Below are 15,227 nucleotides of genomic sequence, written 5' to 3'. Positions count from 1 at the left end.
CTGCCTCGTGTTGTCCACACCGAGCAGCCACGCGCGGCTCCTCCTCGGTGAGCGAGGCGCAAACCCCGAGCTCCTGAGCAGCTCTGCCCCCTCTTTGTCACCGCTGACCCTTCCCAGCACTGACGAAGGCAAAACCCAAGCCAATAATTCATAGGGAAAACAAGAGTGCCATCTGCTGCACAGCACCGCTCTCCTGCCCGGCCCCGCTCAGGGCACGCACAGGGCCCCCAAAACGCGTCCCCAGCCAGCCCCCAGCAGCAGCAGCCACCTCAGAATGGGGAAGGCAGCCCCAAAGCCACCCCGATGGCCACCTGCAGCTGCGTGGCAGGGGACAGCCTCTGGGTTGCGTGGAAAAGCAAAGGACAGAGGGCTGGGGGAGAAGACCACGGTGTCCCTGAGGCCATTCAGTGAGAAATGTGCCAGGAGATGGAGCAGGGAGCAAGGTCACTTGGGGGAAGCAGGCAAACAACCCCCTCATCCCATTAGGGTGCTGCAGGTAAGGCTCATCTGGCAGCCAGGAGGGTAAAACCCAAACAGCCCCCAACACCCAGCCGGCCTGGGGAGCTTGCTGGCACCATCCTGAGCTCCTCTGGAGAGAAACCCCAAATCCTGGCACTGGGTACCATGCCCTCATACCCCTGTTTTGTCACCCTGCTGTCCCAGGGAGACTCAGGAGGGGTGGGAAGAGTGGGGTCAGCCTAAGCGAGCTGGCATCAGCTTCTCTGTGCCTCTGACCCCAGCAGCTGCAGGCTGGTATCAGTCAGCCCCCCCTGCTCCTGAGTGGTTGCAGTTTGGGGGCAGGTGAAGCAGTTTCTCTGCGGCTGCTGCCTGGAAAGCGTGCTGGCATCCTCCGCGAGGCGCACGTTGCTATAGCAATGGGAAGGTATCAAGCGAAGCCGGCCCTGATGGATAGGGCAGGTTGCTTTTAAATCCCCAGGCAAGCTCAGGACCCCTGCTCCCTGAGGGGCAGCAGGCAGGCAGCGTACAGGGGGTGGCACGGCAAAAACACCACAAGAAACTGAGAAACAGAATTCCAAAATATGCCTGGAATAAACAGTCCTGAACCCCCCCCTCCCCTGCTCACGTGAGCAGCCCTTGCAAAGCGAGCTGACCCCAAAGACGACAAACTGCACCGAGCTGCAGGGTGTAGGATCAGGCCCTGGAGCATCCCAGCCCAGGGGGTTCTGCTGGAGCCTGCAGCAGTTGCTGCACACCCCGCTCCTCGTGCTGCCCGGCCCTGCCTGCAGGCACAAACACACACACGTGAGTGGGAGCTCCAGATGGAGCCATCGATCTCCACTGCGGAGGAACTCAGCATCTCCCCTCCTGCACCCCCCCAGACCCCGCTGCCAGCAGGACCCCCGCTCGCTGTCACCAGTTGCCAGCTCGCCCTCCTGCCCGCAGCAAAGCACGGCCGTCAGCGAGCTCCTGGCTGTCAGACGTGGCACAGCTCCCTGCCCGGCCTTGGGTCAGATGAACGAGGGCGGCACCGAAGCCAGTTCAGCCCCAGCTCCACTCCCTGCGCTCAGGCTCTGCATCCCACAGAGGCTCGGCCAGCCCCGGCCCTATTCGCATGCCATCTGCTCCCTTCCCCAACCCAAGCAGGCAGTGAGGGAGCACAGGGACAAGCCTGCAGCTCCAGGAGCCTGGCCCGGGATGGCAGCCACCTTCTGACCCCACTCACATGCGGGTTTTGGTGATAAAGGCTGAAATTCCTCCCTGCACACCAACCTTTGCTTTCCCGCGTCACGATGCCCTGAGCGCACCTGCAGCAATTAGAGCAGAGGCGGAAACCCCTCCCTGTTTGCTCAGCTTATTTACTTTGCAGCAGCGACTTTTCCCCGCTGTTTGTGTGGGTCTTTCCCTTGGCAACCCGGCAGAGAAACGTTTACGAGGCCCGAGCAATGCGGCCGGGCAGCCAGAGGAGCTCCGGGGTGCGGCCGCAGCTGGAAATTCCTCCTCACCGGCAGTCATAAAAAGGATGGGGCTTGGGTGATCTGCACCCCTTCCGCAGCAAAAGGGGCTCGTCCTCCTCGAGCAGGGCACGCAATGGGAGCCAGGACAGCTCAGCTGTGCCCCACACCTTTCCACCCCCTCCTTATAGGATTTAAGGCTGGGGATAAAACCTCCGCGTGCCTCAGTTTCCCCCGATGTAGAACGGGGTAAATACCAACAGCGAAGGGAAGGCTGAAGCCCAGGCTTCGTGCAATGCGCTCTGTAGGAACGCAGCCTGCCTAACGCAGCACGAGCAGGGGACTGAGCTATCCACGTCTCTTTCTAGATGATTTTACACCTGTAATTTTCTGGCTCTCACAGCAGAATTAGCCCCTCCAGCCCACAGCCACGGTGACAGCGCTCTTGTTCTTGACCCCTGGCAGGGTCAGGATGCAAACCCCAGTATTTGGGCTGCCAGCCCCCTTTGCCAGAGGTGCACTACACGTGCCGGTGCCAGCCCCTGCCTCACACGCTGCCCCCCAACAGCGCTGGTTCATTTTTTGTCCCCAGCGCTGGGTCAATGCAGACGAGGCCCAGACCAAACAGACCCGCTTGCTATGCACATTTTTCCAGTCAAAAAACAGATCCCAACCACTTCCCCATCGCAGCATCAGCCTTCCCCTTCCCCACTCCAGGCCTGCCTGTGCCCACCTCCTCCCCACTGCCCCCGTGGGCATCAACCCCATCCCTCACCGGGGCTGGGGAGCTCGGGACGTGAGAAGGGCACCAGGCAGGATAAAGTCAGAGAAGCAGCGGGACCAAAGAGCCGCGTTCTGTCAAGACCCCCAAATATTCCTCCTTTGCTTCATCCTCCCCTGCCCCAAAAGCACCAGGAGGGGTTGCGAGCACAGACCTTGTGCCCCTCCGGGCCCAATTTAGCTTCGTTTAATCCCATAAATGCTCCGGGCAGGGTCAAGGGTCCTCCTGGTGCCACCTGCCAGGGAGAGCAGCAGCCCCGGCTGGTGGGCACAGCCTGCAGCACCCCACAGCACCCCACAACATCCCTCAGCACCCCATAACATCGCTCCAGCAGCCGGACCCATCCCAGCCAGGCTGCTTTTCACTCCCATCCTCCAGCCCCACTCCTCCAGGCTCCCCCAGAACAGGAGAAACCAGGAGGGACCCCCCCAGGCTGCTGCTGCTCCTCTGTAGGGTGCCGCAGGGCTGCCACCAGGACAGTCACCTGCACCTGCAGCCCCCCCCGCGCTCCGTCTCACCCCAAACCCCCCTCAGAAGGGGACAGACCCCCTAGAAAGGGGGGTAAAAAAAAAAAAGCCCTAAAGGAGCGCAGCGCGCCGCTCACCTGGCTGTCGATCATCATCGTGCCCCGCACACCATAGCCTCCGCGGAGCCGCGCTGGAAAAGCCGCCGGCCCCCGCTGCGGGACCCCTCGGGGCCGGGGGTCCCGTTCCCCCCCTCCTTGGGGGGCTCGTTGGGGCCGGGGGCTCAGCGCCCCCCCGAGCTGCCCGGCGGCCGGGGCCGCGCCGCGCCGGCCATGGGGGCTCCCCCCGCCCCGGGAGCCGCCGTCGCCGGGAGCGCGCAGCGCGGGGGCGGGCGCGCGGAACGGGGATCGGGGGGGTGGGGGGAATGGGGGGGCGGGGGCCGAGCTCGGCTCCGCCCGGTCGCGCGCAAAGGGACCGGCTGGGCGCGCCCCCGCGGCCCCAAAGCAGCGGAGCGCACAGCGTGGAGCTGCGCCCTGCGGAGCGCACGGGAAGGGGGACCCCAAAGGAGCCCCGCTTGTGTCCTCTCCTCCCTCGGGAAGCCCAGATTTTTTTCGGGTGGGGGGTGCTGCAAGGGGGTTTTGGGGCTCTGCGGGGAGCGAGGAGAGGGTTGTAGGGTTGGGGCAGCGCTGCTGTGTGATTATAAATAGGAGATCTGTAGGGCAGGGAAGGGGGCACTCGGTGCAACCCACTGCCAGGCTCTTCCCAGCCCTGTTCCCCCCCCCAGCACCCTGCTGGGACCACCAGGCTGGAGCACAACCAACGGCCACCCCCGGCTGCTGCGTCTCTGCTCGGCCCAGTGCCTGATATGAGGCCCGGAGGAACCCAAGGAAAAAGGTGCTGGAAAGCTCCATGCGCAGCCGGGGTGCTGGAGCGTGAGCTGGTGAGCCGGCAAGGCTGAGCGGAGTTGCCCTGGAAACAGAGAGCTGCGTTTGAGAGGCTCCAGTGCTCGTGGTTTGTATTTATGAGGCCGATGACATGTGGCACGGCCGGGTGATGTCAGGAGAAGCAGCGGCGGTGGAAGCTGCGCCACTCGCCACGGCCAAGCGCACACGGAGGTGACACGGAGCCAGGCGTCGCTCCTGGCTTGGGGACGCAGAGCTGGCCACCCCCTCCTGGGGACCTGCTGGGTGCCACCACCTCCAGGAGCCCCCTGGAGCCACCGAGCAGGAGGCAGCAGCACTACCAGGGACATGGCAGGAGCTGGGGACACGGCACAGCCCATCGTCGCCTCTCTCCTCCGTGGCTTCGTGCCAGCAGAGCCGGCCTCTGGGCCAGGAGCGCGGCCAGGAAAGGAGAAGGTGCTGTGAGGGCCCTCTCCCTGGCACTAGATGCTGCTACAGAGCAACATCACTCTAATTATAGTAACAGTGTCAGCGCCGAATGGAGGGGAAAATGCATATTTCAAAAGGCCTATAACTGTAATTTGCTGCAGGCAAAACTCACTTAAAAAAAAAAAAAAAAAAAAAAAAAAAAAAAAAGCCCTTTTAGAAAGTCATTTGTACTCATCTGGCTTACTCTACGTTGGCCCAAGGTTCAGCGAAGGGACAAGGTGGGCAGACACGCAGAGATTTCTGGTCCGAACTGCCTTTCTACTCGTATGGCTATATACCAGCTTTACTTGAAACAGCAACATTTGGTGGATCTATGCTTCATCTAAATATAGCCGAGAAAAGTCAAGCGAGTACAGCAGCACGCGCGCGTATAGATAAAGGAGGGAGCTGGGTGGGTAGGCAGACCTTTAAAAGTCACTCCGATGAATTTTGCTAGCGATGTTTTCCTAAATTATGTGGCGGTGTGGATCAGAACCGCAGGGCTGGGGATTTAACGTGAGCAGGGTGCAACCCACTCACAGATTCTGCTCCGGTTTCTGCTGTCCCCGAGGGTGCCGTCACCGTCCCTGTCACTCGGCCTGCAGGGCAGCCGTTGCTCTCTGTGTGCTGGGGATCCCACGGGGAATCACTGGGGCAGTGAGGTGGAGCAGAGCAAGGGGAATACGAGTGAGAAAATAACAACCCCGGTGCCTGGAACTACCCCGGGAGGTCAGAGCAAATCCTCGCAGGGAAGGAACCTCACTTGGTGTCTCATTCGCTAATGAGGGACCCTGTGTGGACACGGACAAGGGACAGACAGTACCTTCCTGGAAAAGCCACAAGCAGAACAGGTAAAACACGGGGTAGCAGAGTAAAACCAGGCACTGTCGCAGAGCTTGCAGCCTTCCAGCTCCTTTCCACCACCGTGCTGCTGTTGCTTCATTAAACTCGCTGGGTGCATCTGCTGTTTTTCTGCCGGTTTTGTGCAGGGGATGTGCCTGCTGTTCTTAGCCTTCCTCGTCCCTGCCTGCCAAAGATCATCTCAGTCCCCGTTCCCCAGCCAGAGGAGGTTTGCCCAGATCTGTCCTTTTTTGACTGCCTATCAAAGTGGGCATTTCTGCTCAGCGCTGCCAGGTAACACCACCTCGGATCATTTTCTGGAAGTTTCTGTTTCTTGCCCCCCCACCCCCCCAGCAATTTTTCCCTTGTGGATGATGAATGCACCATGCAAGTCATCGGCTAGGGCAAGGAAAGAAAAAGCCTGTCAGATGGGTTCCTAAATTAGATGGACAATGAATGATGAGTCTGTTCCAGCCAAACAGAAAGGGACCGACGGAACAAGGGGCCCTTGGGAAAGCAACAAGCTTCTGATGGGAGACTTGGTTACAGACAAACAGGGCCTGAGTCAGAAGTACCTTGAAAGCATGACCAGGTTCCCGGGCAGCATAAATCAGCCGGTGATTTATTTACATGTGCCGATTCGTTTCCGTGCAGTACAGGCTGTTACTCAGACCAGAACTCAGATCCCTGCATGTGCCACAGGTCTCAGGCTGCACAACCCAACTGAGAGAAGGAAAGCATGCTGCCGGTGCTGGGGGAAGGGGGTTAATCAGCAGGAGATGATGACAGAAGTCCAGACTTTCATTAATTAGAGGAGGACATGAGCTGATTCAGGAAGCATCCCCCACGCTGCACTGGGGAGCGTGTTCCTGCTGTCACATTCTTCTGCTCCCCGGGGACAGAGGCACTCTCTAGGTAGCGCTCCAAATCGCAGCCCTGTCGAGCAGAACTGTGTCATGCGACAGAAGACCTTCCCCAGGGGAGAAGCTGCGGGCCTGCCAAGAAGATGAACGTGTTTGGCACCGCACAGATGAGTCCACTGCTCTGCCAGCAACAGGGGGAAGGTCTGGGTCTTAAATCCAGCCAAAAGGACGGATAGGAAGCAGAGCAGGAGACCAAGCCTTTCACAAAAGATTTTTCAGAACACTTACTCCATTAAACAGCCTCTATCGCACATTTTTTGTGCTGGGGAATTTCCTCTCATGGTGGATTTGGTTTAGACTATGAATATCTGTACAGGAATCCAAATCATCCAGCATGGCAGAAGGAAGTTCAGTGGCTGAAAACGCAGACCAATTTAGAACAGAATTAAGGCACAGGAGGAATTAACCATCGGCACAGCTGATCTGCGGATTTGTGGTTTCTGTATCACTTGAAGGTTTTATTGGGTCTGAATGCTTTTCTAAGAGATCTAGCTCAGCTACATATCGTAAGCTTGATATTGACATCAGGAGATAAAATTATCTGGCCTGGCCTGTGCAGGAGATCGGACCAGACAGTTCCTTCTGGCTTGAAAAGGAATCCATACACATATATATAGTAACTGGCATAATGAAACCCTAGTTTCAGTCATGGTCCTTGGACACTGTTGTTTTACAAACAGAAAATATTCAGTATTAATCCTGGGTTTGGCAGGAATACATCTTTTTGGAAAGCTTAGGATAAGGATCTGTCTTCACCCTTTTGGCCTGGATGAGGTTCCGTGGTTACAAACACTGACATCTTCACAGCAGAATCCCTTCTGGGTTGGTTGTGTTGGTGGGGTGTCTCCTCCAGCACCACAGCATCCAGAAAACACGACAGGGCAGACCCTCTGATGGAGAAAGCATGAAGCAACAGACCAGGCTGCCTCTAGGGGTGTGAGACTAGAGGTGCTTTGTGCACCTTATCCCTATTATGAGCACTGTGAAAGGTTTTCTAATGAGCCTTCTGCAAGAGGAAATGCCTGCAGCGACACGGGCCATTCTCCGCCTGCTCACATAGGGCTGAAACCGGTAGTTCAGTCATCTACAATCAACGGTGGGGCCCTAAAGCTTTCAATACATGATGCACTGCCACACAACAACTTTCTCATGTGAAGAGAGGCAAGTACAGTCAGGCACCTCTTCCCCATTTTCTCTCTCTGCCAAATGAGTCTTTTTTTTTTTTTCTTTTCTTAAACCGTTCCCTTAGAAACAGCCAGCCTAACCCTTTCACCCCTGCTTCTCCTCCCTGCACCGTGCGGCATGGCAGCAGCACCCAGCTCTGCCCCTCTCGGCTGCTCCCTGCTCGCATTAAATGACCACAGCACGAACCTGCACCACCCGTCAGTAGCATGCCTAGGAGCTAATAGGAGAGATATTTACAGGCAATGCACTGCGGCAGGGGAGGCAGCACGCAAACGTCCATGCCATGACCTCAGCTGATAATCAGTTATGCAGCTGTTGGTGGCCGTTCCCCCGTGTTTGGTCATCACCCACGCCTGTCCACCTGAGTGAGCTCTCAGGCTTTTTAGGCTGCAAACCACCTGTTTCGGCTTCTTATCTTACTCATGCAAAGGAAATGTTAACCCCAGCCTACTTCCAGCTCTAGGCTGAACCCACGGTTTAACTAGCTCATTTCATTATGAAATGAAATCACCCTGCTTGCTGGAAATGCACCAGCTGTTGGTTCCAACGACTCCAAGCCAATTTATTTCACAGAGCTTAGAAAAGTTGGAAAGGACTGAAGCAACGGATAAGAACACAGACCTCCCATACCAGATTCTCTGTGTTGGAAAAGATTGCATAATCCCCAGAGACACGCGAACCAGGGAAAAGGTTCAGAGCACATCTGTGATTGGAACAAACCCAAAGAAGTTCAGTCTGGGTCTGAACTGTGCCAGTTCTGTCTAAATTCAGGTCTCCAAAACACAGACTGGAATTTGGAAGATGGCTGCTACGTGAATCCACACGATTTGTCCTGTCAGGCCAGGATTCTTACTGGTAATGGCTGGCACCGGCCCACTGCTAAGAAGGCCCAAGAAACCCTGCTGCACACTAATTAGGTGTAACCTGCTCTGAGAGCAAGTTTCTTCCTGATCCTGACAAACATTGTGAGTTTAAACCACGGTACATGGAAATTTATTACCCTGCACATTTTGTTATTATTTTATTAAGTGGAAAGTTCTTTACGTAACTTTCTTCCTCCACGGAGATGTAAAACACTGTTTTGATCCCGCCTAAGTTTCTGTAAGGAAAACACTCAGGCAATGACATCTGCAGGCCTGCTATAAGGACAGCCTTACATCTGATAGCTGGCCTTTTGGATACCTTTTGGTGTGCTGCGGCCTCAAGTGGAACACCTGTATTTACAAAGATTAGGAACCCAGAAACCTTTCCGTTCTCATCTCCACTTTGGCTGCTGCTTCTGAAACGCTTTAAGACTCCCAGTCTCCAGAGAAAATATCCACATGTTCCTTTCTCAGTTTGTTCACAGTGCGACCAAATATTCACAGTGGGGCCTATTCTCTGGGAGCTAATACTCAGTGGGTTTGATCATGTGGAGAACATCTGTGAAAGGACTTCATATCTCTTTGTAGTTCTTATCCACTGTGGAGAAGCGTATGAGGTGAATTTCAGGGGGCTTTGGCTTCCTGTCATCCCATAAATACTCTGGAGAGAGTACTTTAGAGGGTTTGTGGGAGAGAAAATGCCTGTTGAGGTGGCTTTCTTCCTTCCAGGCCGCCATGATTCCGTTGGCTTTGTCTGTCAGGATTGTCATGTGGCAAGTCTTGGTGAACTCATAGACCTTCCTGACCAGCCCTCCAAACACAGCTCCTCCGTAGTAAAAGTCCCCTTCTCCATCAGGGATGTAGGCTGCTGAAGAGCTCCTCCTCTCGTATGGGAACTGACTTCGAGGGACGTTGAAATAGCCAGGGTGTATGGCTGCTACCATGTCACCCAGGGTCTCAGGCCCCCAGGCGTTGCAGAACACCATGTCAACGTGGAGGCAGAAGAGGTAGTCCACCTCCTGGTGGCTCGTCTCTGCTATGTGCTTGTTTATGGCCTCCATCCTGCGCATGGAGAGCTCCTGCCAGCTGGGGTACTTCTTGACAGGGACAATGACAAATCTTCGGCCAGGTTGTAGCTGGACATTGGGGATTGTCTCAGGGTCATCAGTAAAGATGTAATAGTTCACCCGGTAGCCTTTCATGAAATGTTTCTCTGCTGACTCCAAGAAGCGGCCCACAAATCTTGTGTATCTGTACAGACATATAGGAAGAGCACAGCAGAGACATGGGGCTGCATGGTGGGTTATGAGGGGTACTTTAATGAGTGAAGACAGACGAAGAGTGTTAACTAGCTATTACTGCAAGGATTTGTACGCTACACATGCAGTAAAATACAGTGGATGACAAGGAACAAGTGGATTATCCCCGCTTTGACCAACCACCCACCCATCTATATATCTCTAATTCCCAAGGTACCTGCCAGTTCTTTAAAAATCTTGACCACACTTCAGGTATTTTGGGTGCTGAATCATCTTATGGGCTTGTATGATTATGGCCACAACACACAGGCATTAAAATTTACTACAGACTCGAACAGACTTCAGCTCTGCTGAGGACACGAAAAGCCAAAACAAGCTTTCCACAGAGGAAGAACAACCCCAGAGCCGTGTCCCCTGAATGATTCACTTACTTCCCAACAGCAAAGGCTGCTACCCCTATGGTGAGATTCAGTGGCAGGTAGGCACTGTCCAGGATCTCAGGACTGAAGGTACCATCCCAAATGATGGGGGCCAGCCATGGTGTGACTGTTAGCACATCCTGACGCCTGAAAGAAAAGAAAGGGAATATTATTGAAATGTAGCCATTCCCTTTGGTTTCAAGCCCAGTCAATGGGAAAGAAGCACCGAACAGTGTATCAGCATTAACTTCATATGGATGGTATTATGTTCAGGTCTTTTCCTGCACTCTCATTTAATTTCATAGAGCATAGACATTTCAGTTCCTGGGATGAAATTCAGCACTGTTTACAGAATTGGCAAAAGAAAAAAACAAGTGATTGTACAGTAAAATCTCATTTAAGCTTATAGGACTTCTCTGCTGAAGAAAGTTTAATGATCACTGAACACACAAAATGGGAAGCTACACGTTTGCTATCACTGATGCAGACAGCTACTTATGAATTAATACGGAAGTAATAATATAAAAATTACTATAGAAGCATACCCCATTGTCATTGTATTATTAAAACACAGCTTGTGGCATGACAGTCTATTTTTCCAGTATTTATATATAGCTTTAATGCATTCAGATATAATTTAAAATTCTGCGTGTGAGCCATCATTCAAATGTGTAACACTTATAGAAAATCCTTAATATTCTTTGTGTGTGGGTGGTGGAAATATTGAATATACATGCAGCAGAGTCCGACTATGCCCAATTACAGTTATGCAATGCTATTTTGGCTTTCTTTCTTGCTTCCAGAGTTTCCTACCTTTTCGATTTTTTAAACAGGATGTCATTTACAGTGTCCATTTTACCTTAGCCTATTCACATATACCCTAGACCATGATCTGTATCACCCTACTAATGAAATTTGTCATGGCCACATGGTAGAAGACCACACTCAGAGGCCAAAGCAGCCTCCCACCCAAGATGCTCCCAATAACTGTGCAGGGACCTGTGCGGAGCAGTTTGAAGCCTGAGGTAGCGGTACGCCTTCAACCCACATCTAATACTTTAATTCCGAGAGAATATGAGAATAACAAGTTCACTCCCTCCTATAGTAATGCATATGATTAGAAGATGAGATCACATGAGAAGAATTTGGTTTGCATAAAATGTATTAACTCAGCTGTTCTCCTTTTGGGTTAATTGGGGGGGGGTGAGGACATGACACAGAGAGAGAAAAGAGAGAGGGAAGAAGGAAATCTATGTTGTTTTTTTTCTCTAAATAGGGCTCTTTTTTCATAGCATCTTACAGAGCTGCCCTGGGTTTCCCAATGACTCATTTCCATGGTATGCACCCACTCAGTGCACACGAGTCAACTCCCTTCAGAAAACACAGCACTAACAGCTACATGATACTCTCCTCGTTTGCTTCAGTCCCTACACGAGCTGATTTTGCACATTAATTTATTCCAGCATGGGGGAGAGAAATATTCGGGCCTCACACATCCCATCAAAACAACAAGGTAAAGACCTTGCTACAGGGAGTGTTTATTAATGTGTGTCAGCATGGTGGCTGCTGAAGGGGAGCTGCTAGAGGTAAGAGTCGGGTCATATGAGCTGGCCCAAAGGAGGCTGCTAACAAACACGAGCTGACAAGGAACATTTGCCTAAGTCACATCTTGGCTGCTGCTGCCTGAAGCCTTCCATGTCTGTTTAAAATCAGTGGTTTGCCTGCCTCTCAGACAGACTGGCCTGTATGAGTGCCTGTAATTTGTTCCAGGGTAAGATCCAGCAGGTTAGCCGAAACCATTGCTGAAGGTCATACAAGGCACTTGCTTGATTTTGCCCTGAAATGGATTCAAAGCTCACCCATAGCTGGTTAAAGCTATAGAACAGTTCCAAACGTTATTTCTTACTGTCTTCCAGCTACTACATCTCCAATCTCAGAAACAGTCCTTGGCAGCAGCTGTGTAGGCAGGCTGAATGTGTGCTAATGTATTAACTGGGAATTTACGGTAGGTATGGCAGCAAGTATATGGTGACTGTGCTCTATCTTAGAGCAACATGGACAGCTGTAAACATACACATGCAGCTAGGCTTCTCATGGAACAAGGTACTGTTCAATGTGTATCACAACTCTGAAATTTTGAGTGCTACAGAGCACCCAAAGCAAAGTCAGCAGCTCTCTAACTTGCAGGAGTAAGAAACAAACAGCAAAGTTCAAACAAAGAAACTTACTTTGGGGCCAGTACTCTTGGCTGCTGATAAAATAATCTGCAAAAAGGAAGAAATATCCACTGAATTATACATGAATATGCCTGGGAGAAAGGAACAGCAGTTTAAAGGTCAGGGAATCAAAAGCCGTCACTTACTGGGGGAAAAGCTGGATTGGCTTCTCTTCTGTGTATTGGAGTTTCATGGAGCTGCATGATGGGGTGGGAAAAGAAGGAGATTGTAATGTGTTTTTTTTTTTTTTTTTTTTTTTTTCTTTAAACAGGAACCAGGTTTAGCTTCAGGATCTGCTGGTGAACTGACATCTGACCAAGTTCCCACTCCAGCTGCTGTGCACTGCTCTGCCTGGTGCAGAGTTAGGCATTGCCTGCACACACCTTAAAGGGCTGCCAGAGAAGTAACAGCTTTGATGCAGAACCAAAGAGTGATAGGGAGATGCTGGCAGCTCTCCAAGTCTGTGAGTAAATCAGAGTTTAGGGGTCAAAAGGCACATGCTTGCTGGGGACTTCCAGTGATGGTCATGTATGCATTTCATTCCTCACACACCTTTTCCTGTTCACCTGGATGGCTGAACTATCTGAAATATATCACACTTTGAACAGAATTCAGAGAAATAACCATCTTACAAGACTCCGTATTTTTAATGGCTTGGAATAATTTAAATGCCTCTATAAAAGATCATATTTTCTATTTGCGTATCTCTGTTGTGTTTACAAGGTCAATAGGTCCTTATAAAGGATGGGTAAACCTGCTGAATGCCGTGTTATGGCTATGGTCCAACATGGCAGTGAAGTCACTTAGCCTAAATATCTTGCTCCTTCACAGTCCAAATTCCTTTTATGCAGCTTTGAGATAGCTGTTAGGATCCACGCTAGGTCAGTTAACTTTAAATTAGTTTGCATCATGCAGTGAAACTGACTCCTTAGAGTTTTCTGGATAAGCAGCCACCCTTTCATTTTGTTCTCCACATATTCTCAACTGCTGCCACAACACAAATAAATTCTTAAACTGAATAGAAAGCACAGATCATACACTAAAGAATATGGTTAGGAGACTAATGGGTTATTCCTAACTCTGCCAGAACTCCTTATGGCTTTATGGGATCTTTTGCTTCACCTCTTACTTAAGTTACTCGATCCAGCAAGACTTAATCCGCATCTCAAAGCACACTGAGATCCTGCGTGTACACGTGTACGTGTGTGATTACACCCTGATAACGAACCCAACATTAACCTGTTAGTCACAGTCTGTGACACACAACAAACAAGACCTCATGCAAGCTGTACAAATAGAGCTGTACTGAAGGGGAAGCAGACTAAAGCAAAATAAAGTTGAATTGTCACCGTTTTATTTGAAGAAAGTGACTAATTAGAGATTCATCTTTGCATAAAATAAAGAATAAGTGACTGCTTGATAATAACTGTCAGAGAAGTACGGCTCTTGTAACAATGATCTATATTACTCGTTACATACAAAATGGAAGACTTACAAGATTTCAGGGCAAGGAAGGTAGTAGGGGAGGTAGTGCACTTTCCCATTCCCAACTGTAATCCTGTAAGTGATAGCAAAAAAAAAACATTTTAAGACAGGCAGCACTGAAATACATCTTTCTGGTATTTTCCAAAATACTTTCAGAATCTGGCATAGATTTTGAGAAGTAACTCTAGTTAACTGCTTGCCTCCTTTAAAAAAAAAAGTTAAAAGGAATCCAGAAGCATCCAGCTTGAAATGTCAGGACTAAATATTACTATTTACATCAAGTGGTCTACAAAATGTAAAGCTATATGTTTTCAAAAATTGTATGCAAATGGAGATTCACAAGGCAAATTTCAAAATGCATAAATGTGCAATATACACTGATGCAACATATAGACACTTTCTGAAACTGTTAAATGCTATCTTAATTTACATAACAGATGAATAGGTTACATAGGCTTTTTTCTACTTTCAGTTTTGATCACAACCTTTATGGCTTCTTATATATGGTCACTTAGCTAATAATGAAATACAACTGCCCACAATGTGAAATAACAACAAATTGCAACATCAGAAATACAGTATCATTAAGAATAATTTAATTTGATTTTTTTTCAGGAGAATTTACAAAGCATACTCAGGAGTCAATATTCTCCATGTTGCAAATCCTCAATGTTTGAAAGGTACAAGCTATCCCAAGTTACCCTGGAGTGAGTTTAGACCTTTTGAAGAGACAGATCTTAAGGTCTGAAGTGAAAAGTAACTGAAATATTCTGTACTTGAACAGTTGTTAGTCAGACACAGTGTTAGCTGCCTCATTTGGGAAAAATTAGTCTTTTCCTCTCTCCCTTCAGAGGCTCTCCCTTTCTCCCCCTACTACTGTTGCTTTATCTGTTATACTAATGATTGCTCTTTCTTACAAGCTGTAACAGGCACTTCCCTTAAAATGCACAGCCTGTATTTGTTATTCTGCTGTTATGCTTTTTACTATGGTATAGGTATAGCCAGGAAGCTCATGATTTAAACATGTTAAAGCTTGTTAGCAAATGCTTACCAGATGAGTGTGATAACAACAGATAGACAGACAAGAGATCCCACTACTTTCCTGGAAACCATCTCTTCTAGAGTAGAAGGAAAAGCAACTTCTTACTTCCAGCAGCTTTCAACCTGCAAAGAACAAAACAACAAGGGAAAATCAGCTACAAATACCTCAAAATGAGAGGAATGTTGATTTTTGATGTTGTTGTTGTTGTTGTAGGAGCATAAGGTTCTTCAAACAGCTTCAAATTAATTCAATCTTTCTGAAATCAGATAGCTGAAATGAGCTTGACAGCCAGAGCCATGCTGCTTAGTCACTGAGGTGGATGATGTAAAATGCTTGGGAAGTCTCTAATTTCAGCGAGAAACGATCACAGTTGTAACTGGAGTGGGAACCTTTCTGATCTGATTCTGTTTTCTGTATGGATGTTACGAGTACATGATGTCTATGTATTCATCTAACTCACACACCTT

At 50.2% G+C, this 15,227-nt stretch overlaps 2 protein-coding genes across 5 annotated transcripts in view; both read right to left on the bottom strand.

The window, feature by feature from the left end:
- Window positions 1–3,531, bottom strand: part of RALGDS (ral guanine nucleotide dissociation stimulator) — a 47,573-nt gene extending 44,042 nt beyond the window's left edge. Inside the window, exon 1 of the mRNA XM_038188096.2 lies at window positions 3,299–3,531. Coding sequence (XP_038044024.1) covers window positions 3,299–3,316 — 18 coding nt within the window. The 5' untranslated portion in view covers window positions 3,317–3,531. The remainder of the gene's footprint in view (window positions 1–3,298) is intronic.
- A 2,409-nt stretch (window positions 3,532–5,940) lies between these two features.
- The window catches only part of GBGT1 (globoside alpha-1,3-N-acetylgalactosaminyltransferase 1 (FORS blood group)), an 11,838-nt gene continuing 2,551 nt past the window's right edge, over window positions 5,941–15,227 (bottom strand). For 2 of the 4 annotated variants that reach the window (XM_013093697.5, XM_005013261.6), the window contains 6 exons: window positions 14,770–14,882; window positions 13,729–13,791; window positions 12,380–12,430; window positions 12,246–12,281; window positions 10,030–10,164; window positions 5,941–9,590 (listed from right to left, as the gene is read on the bottom strand). In XM_013093697.5, coding sequence (XP_012949151.1) covers window positions 8,912–9,590; window positions 10,030–10,164; window positions 12,246–12,281; window positions 12,380–12,430; window positions 13,729–13,791; window positions 14,770–14,831 — 1,026 coding nt within the window. In that variant the 5' untranslated portion in view covers window positions 14,832–14,882 and the 3' untranslated portion in view covers window positions 5,941–8,911. Of the gene's footprint in view, window positions 9,591–9,815; window positions 9,946–10,029; window positions 10,165–12,245; window positions 12,305–12,379; window positions 12,431–13,728; window positions 13,792–14,769; window positions 14,883–15,227 lie in introns of those variants that run through there. The other 2 variants (XM_021267971.4, XM_013093698.5) reach the window with 2 other exon arrangements.

This window comes from Anas platyrhynchos, chromosome 18, assembly GCF_047663525.1.
Source record: "Anas platyrhynchos isolate ZD024472 breed Pekin duck chromosome 18, IASCAAS_PekinDuck_T2T, whole genome shotgun sequence".
NCBI lineage: Eukaryota > Metazoa > Chordata > Aves > Anseriformes > Anatidae > Anas > Anas platyrhynchos.
The sequence above is the reverse complement of the archived record's forward strand: the minus strand, read 5'-3'. Positions and strand labels throughout refer to the sequence as shown.